Source organism: Schistocerca cancellata, chromosome 7 (assembly GCF_023864275.1).
Source record: "Schistocerca cancellata isolate TAMUIC-IGC-003103 chromosome 7, iqSchCanc2.1, whole genome shotgun sequence".
Taxonomy (NCBI): domain Eukaryota; kingdom Metazoa; phylum Arthropoda; class Insecta; order Orthoptera; family Acrididae; genus Schistocerca; species Schistocerca cancellata.
In genome coordinates this window covers 406,726,138-406,732,923 of record NC_064632.1, presented here as the reverse complement: position 1 = coordinate 406,732,923, position 6,786 = coordinate 406,726,138, and the positions used below count along the sequence as shown (strand labels likewise).

Sequence of the window (6,786 nt, the reverse complement as noted above, 5' to 3'; positions counted from 1 at the left end):
TGAGTACATTAATTTGTAGTCAAGACGGAATTTCAATATGCAATCCAGTAGGCAAAGTAAACACTTTGTTTATATTTTCATTTAGTTTTTTATTGTTAATTACGATAATTACAAATTAATTAGATGTCGTTATGATAAACAATAGTACAACAAGCTGACAGTGTGACAAACAGAGTTGTTACAGGTTTCCATTACAAAATAAAGCGTATTTGGTCTTTTTTTGTTATTCAATTGTTTGTATATGAAACATTCCAACTGCAACTAATCGAATCGACGATACACATTCCTATCAAAAAGTGGACGTAATATTACCCAATACTTTGGAATGAAGAGCAAAATGTGTAACTACATATATGGCTTCTACCTAATGACTTAACAGTTAATCAAGCGATCCAAATTAACACTGAAACCTTATGAAAAACTGGAACATTGTGTTTCAGTGTCTTTCCTCAGATACATTGTAGGCCTACTGAAAATGGACGCAAGTAAAGTTGGATAATGTGGACTGGAAAACACGAAAACTCTTTGGACAGTTTAATGTACTATTCTTAAAAACCAAGTTCGCCAAACTCGTTTGTAAATTTTTTACTGATTACCGCTTTCGACAGACCTGTGCTCTCATCATAGGATCTTGTAACATAGTGCCCGAAGTTACAAGATCCGATAATGGCAGCACATATGTATTGAAATCCGTAAAAAATTTACAAGGGATCTTGGCAAACCCGGTTTTTAAGAATAATATAACAATTCAGATCACCTATAAAGAGCTGACACAATGTCAGACACATGTAGGTCAATACACAGTTCATCCTCGCAGTAACATCGACAAGCTTTACTAGCCCCTAAAAGCAGGTGTGAGGCTGACGGTGGAGGAAAAGAAGCACGTACAAGCAGATAGCCAACAATCATCTCTGTCTGAAGTCCACAAGAAAAAGCTTCTGAAAGTACTGCAGACAAAGACTCGATACCTGAATTTTACACTCCGAATGCAGTTTCGTTTGCTAAATGCAACTGTGATGAAATGCGCTGCTCTTGTATGAATTTTCTCATTTTCCTCTATCTATCTTGTCCTGTGCGGATTCCAGAAATGATTAGCAATCTTTAAGTATTGGTCTAAGGAGTGTTTTGTACGCTACCTCCTTTTTGGGTGGACTACACTTCCTGAGGATTCTCGCAATGAATCTGTCTACGATTTGCGTTACCTAATATAATATTGATATGATCATTCCACTTTAGATCGCTCCATACGCTTGTTCCTGGTTATTTTGTGGATATTACTGCTTCTGGTGATTATTCTGAAATCGTGTAATCATACAATAATGGGTCTTTCCGCATAGTTATGTGTAATATGTTACATTTGTTTACTTCGAGCGTCAATTTTCAATTTGTCGATGCTCTGGAGATCTTCCTGCATTTCGTTGCTATGTTCCAGCGTTGCGACTCATTTGTATCCAAAAGCATCATCTGCGAAATGCCTCGTGCGATTTTCGCCGTAATCCACCAGGTTATTTATATGTAATGTGAAAGGCAATGCCCCTATAATACCACCCTGAGGACCCCCAAGTTACTATTACGTCCTTAGATTTCTCTCCGTTGACACTTGTTCTGTTTTTAGAAACTCTTCAATGTAATCACACAGCTGTTTTGATACTGCGTTCGCTTTTATTTTCTTCATTAGCCGGCAGTACTGCTAACTACTTTAATAGGCTTCTAACCTTATCAGTAAGTATAGACAGCACTTTTGCACCCTGTGGGGTCAAGAGACGGCGAAAAACGTTTCTGACGCAATCTCACATGACATTCGCCATTGTCGGGTGTCGTGACCTTGGCGAAACTAAACGATAATTGCACCGAATAAATAGTGGAGCCCCTGCGACTCGTCCTAGCGCCATAGACGCAGCTACTGACTGCCCACGGCTGGTCTGCAGTCCCGCTCTTCAGCAACATGGCCACCACCGCAGTGCCCCTGGTGAGTACACAGCGCATTTACTGAGCACCGGAGCTCTCACGGCCAGATGTGTGATACAGTACACTGTCCGCTGGGTATTCGCGTGGGTTTCAACTCGACAACTCAGGTCCATTCTCGGACGGTCTCTTCAAAAAGACTGTACGCTTTTGTTGTCCCAGCAATGACCAGTGCTTGCTTGTGCTTCGCAGCTAATGACTTTGCCATCGACCATGCAATCACGCATCTTGTTTCCTTCCTTTTCAGAAATTTATTAAATCTGCTCAGTACGACATTTACGTCTTATAAATGATTCCGTATTTTACATGGTCGATCTACTGCGTTAATTTACTGTCTTAACAATGTTATTTATAAATATATAGCTGTCTGCTAAACTATTTTGCAGTATCTAGTTTAACACACAAAAGAGCTGGAGGAGAAAGAATTCTCCTCAATAATTTGTAACGACATATTGTTACAATTCTGAAGCGGAAATTTTCAAGATTCCGTCAATTTTGCCTCTTGAGTGGAGTTACTTTAGGGAAGATATTGTTGTAGGCCTTTCGAAGCTTAATGCTGTGTAAACGTAGTATATTCGGAAGCTATGAATCTAACAATCGAATCTTGATGTTTGCACCAGTGGTAACGACGGTAGAAAACATTTTGATGAGGATGCACTTTAATGTTAGTACTGTCGGATACTAAAGGGCGTCGTCAATGGGAAAAGCGAGAGGGTGAGGTGAAATTCCACGCTCAGTAATAGTGCTCGGTAGTAGAATAACAGTATTGTCATGCAAGAAATCATGCGAAATGAGTTCCGCAAATAACTAATAGTGACAAAGGCAGATAATTAAACTCTATGGACGAAGTTACCCAAAATGACTCTCGTTCTGTATTCGAGGAACAACCAGAATCCAAAGTGATTCACCTACTCAATAACTTCCTCTATCAACGCTTGATTTTGTGTAAGACTCAGTGCCTAAGAACACATAAAAAATTGTAAAAAATGCTAGCTAAATATAGACTGCACCTTTGCGTGTCGGCAGTCTATAAAAAACTGCAGTTATTGTGGAACACTGAAAATATAAAATGATAAGATACACATTAAAACCTGTACCCTAAACTTCAGTTACGTAAGCAGGAAGAAAATTGAGGCATTGATGTTAGCATCTCTATATATCGTGAAGAAATATTTACTAACAACTTGTAAAATAAATTTTTGAATAGTGTAACTAAACTTTTTCCCCTACCCGTTCCGCCAAAAAAATATGTTACGGGACACACATGATTCGGTTTAGTTAAATCAGGGATTAGACTATCTGCCTGCGCAGTCAAATTGGGTTGACAAATACTAATGTGTAAAGTAGCTAGAAACGACATTTGTCTTTAATTCTGAAGGTTTACGACTCAAACACCATTCTTAAATACACCAAACATTTAGGAATTAGTAAGTGGCGATCATCTTTAACGCTTATGAGGTTATATGTAGATGAAAACTGAGTAGGAAGAAACAATTTTTTATTTATTTAACGTCATTTGGATGATATATGATATCTGGAGATAAATGATAAATAGCTGACTTTGGAGAGATGAATTTAATCAAAATAATACGTGATTCTCAATCATGCTCGTCTGAGACAACGTGGTACTCATATATAAATTTCTCTAGAGACAGGAATGCTTAATTGAAGATACATGATATGTAAATTCTTCGACGAATTTATTTGCTAACAGTTTGTCACCGTTGAAAAAAAATGATAGCTGCGATACAAGACGAAATCAATTAAATTCACCACTTTTTCTAAAGTTCACTGAACCAACAATAAGGATTAATTTATATTGTGACAAATATTATTGATACCTAGTGAATATTAACTTCGATAGCAAACTGAAAATGTTGTATAGCCACATTACATTCAAGTATAAAGATGAATTATGTTGATAACGTAAAGTGAATGGTTCCAGATTATTCATGTTTGCCAATAAAACTAATTAAGTAATGTGATAATTCTTTTCTTGTAACATAAAAATGGATTTTTTGGTAGTTAGATGGGACAGGTCGTATCGATAACTAATAACTACAGTAAATTTTCCTAATAATGATGATCATTTCGAAAGCAGATCTCTGCTGAATTTGATGTAATAAACTTCATTTCTCTGTAGGAATTATCCTGTCGTATGTGACTGGTTTACCTTATATATCAGCATATTATCATCTACGGCAAAGATGGACAGATGTAATTTCTTGTAGAATCATCTTCTGTTTGCTCCACCTCGACAGCTGTGTGCCGGCCGGAGTGGCCGAGCGGTTCTAGGCGCTTCAGTCCGAAACCGCGCGACCGCTACGGTCGCAGGTTCGAATCCTGCCTCGGGCATGGATGTGTGTGATGTCTTTAGGTCGGTTAGGTTTAAGTAGTTCTAAGTTCTAGGGGACTGATGACCTCAGATGTTAAGTCCCATAGTGCTCAGAGCCATTTGAACCATCTGACAGGTGTGTGCCGTTCGCAGTTATGATAGTAACACACTTCCTTCACCTTGATAAGTAAATTCCTCTTTCTGCCTGTACGATCAGTTTTCACATATTTTCATACTCACCTTATTTATTTTCTCATTATCTACTGACTGTTCGTACCTCCGACTGAACTCGCAAAATGCATAAGCGGCGGGGTTCGTTTCGCATTTTATGCAGTGTTTTTAATTCGTTATTTCTTGTCTCAGTATGTTTACAACTACGTATTTTATACAATTCTAACAGTAATATGACTTTGGAATCAGCGTAGACGATCAGCTAGTTCCTGAAGACTACACAACCTAGCGTCACACCACGTTAGTATCTTTCCTGCCTGTAGACACCTGTATGCTGCGTGTAGTCAGTCCACCCTTCTTCGTAGCTCCCTTTGTACTGTTTCACAGCAGCAGGTTTCATTTAGGGCCTGGTACTACATCTTCTCACCCATAATATTTATAGTAATGTTCGTTATAACACAAATTCAGCTGAACACTGCCCTTCACAAGTAATTGCCATAGTTATTCATCCAAAGCAGATACATCTTGACATTCCATGCAGAAAAAAACGGATGCATATAAGTATTTCAGTACGTACCACGAACACCCATAAAAACAAATTAAACGTACGCTCTAATAAGTAATTCTAGCACCAGCACAATCGAAAATCTGCGGATCATAATTTTGACTGAGTGCACGAGATTAGTTCGCAGCCACATGAGGACTTAAAGAACGGAAAATAAAACGATGTGCGGATAGTCCTGAAAGGACTCACAGGTTATGTACCATTTTTCACGCAACCGATGGATACGGAGCTATCGTTAATTCTCTGTAGCTGTCAAACATCGAGTCGGAATAATAGAGCATACATAAAATGATCACATTATAAATATTTCTCTTAACTACATACTCCAAACAAAACACATTGGTCCCAAAGTACGTGGAAAGTTCCGGTAGGGAAGTTAGTGATAGTGAATAAGTAGTAAATGCTCGACGGACAGTCTCAGGCTGATTCCATCTTTGCAGATTTTCAGAAGGCTTTTGGTACGTTCCTCATAAGAGAGTTGTAATCCAATTCCATGTCTGTAGACAGTCGCTTCTGTTGTGCGACTGGATTCCTGATATCCTGTCAGAAAGCTCACAGTTCGAAGTAGATAACGGGAAGTCATCCAGTAAACAGAAGTTATATCTGAGGTTCTCCTATAAAGCAACACAGGTCCTTTGCTGTTCCTGATCTACAAACGATTCACGTGACAGTTAAATTTCAGTTACATAATAAATGACAAAAATTTAATTGTTTTCAGTTACATACGTGGTGTTTACAATTACGAACAAATGAACCTGGAATCATCACATAGAAAACATAGTGGGAAAGAAGACCCAAAAATAACGTTATGTTCGCAAAACTCTTGGAAGACGCAACAAATTTACTGAAGAGACAGGCGACAGTACAGTTGTCAGTCCTCTTCTGGAGTCCTGTTGGGCGGAACGGTATCGTTAACAGAGAAGGTTGACGGAGGACACCGAAAAAGTTCATAGAAAGGTAGTTCGTTTTGTATCACCACGAACTAGGGGAGAGAGTGTCATGGATGTGATACGCTAGTTGGGGGTGGCAGTCATTAGGGCAAAGGCATTTTTCGTTGGGGCGAACTATTTTCACACAATTTCAGTCACCAAGATTCTCCTCTAGATGTGAAAATATTTTGTTGACCCTTGCCAACATAGGCAGAAATGACCACTGTAATAAAATAAGCGAAATCTCACGTCAATTACTTCATTTTTCTCAAGCACTACTCGAAAGCGGAACGGTCGACAAACAGTCTGAAAATGCTTCTATGACTCCTCTGCCATGCACTGAAATGTGACTTGGAGAGTAGTCAAGTAGATTTAGATGTAGACAAGTTAGTAATGTTGGAATCTTGTACTTTTTTCAGGCTTGCTTACCTGCTATACTTCTTTTTATTTGAACTATGGACACATCTGTACAAGCCATCGGTGGTTGCCGTAGATCGTTCCTGAAATAAAAAACAGAAAACTTTTACACTGATTATTGACTTAACAGTTAGCAAAAAAATTTTCGTCAGAAAGTTATCCAAACTTACTGCAGATAACGCCTTGCATGAATGAATGTCTTTTTCTGCCATGTTTTTATTACGTCGCTTTCTTGTCTGTCTGTTCGGTAAAAATTTTGCAGCTGATCTTAATCTGTCTTCTTAGAGAATGCCTTTAAATTTTGTGCTAAGAACTGAATGCAATTCCTACTCGCATTCTTGTCCGTCTATGGGTAGAGTCAGGAGTAGCTGTGGAAAAGGTTGCTGACACCTGACATCTCAGCT

General features: G+C 38.6%; 1 protein-coding gene across 1 annotated transcript in view; it reads left to right on the top strand.

Moving 5' to 3' along the window:
* The first annotated feature begins 1,810 nt into the window (after window positions 1–1,810).
* LOC126092123 (inositol oxygenase-like) overlaps window positions 1,811–6,786 on the top strand; it is a 28,425-nt gene continuing 23,449 nt past the window's right edge. The window contains exon 1 of the mRNA XM_049907565.1: window positions 1,811–1,969. Coding sequence (XP_049763522.1) covers window positions 1,946–1,969 — 24 coding nt within the window. The 5' untranslated portion in view covers window positions 1,811–1,945. The remainder of the gene's footprint in view (window positions 1,970–6,786) is intronic.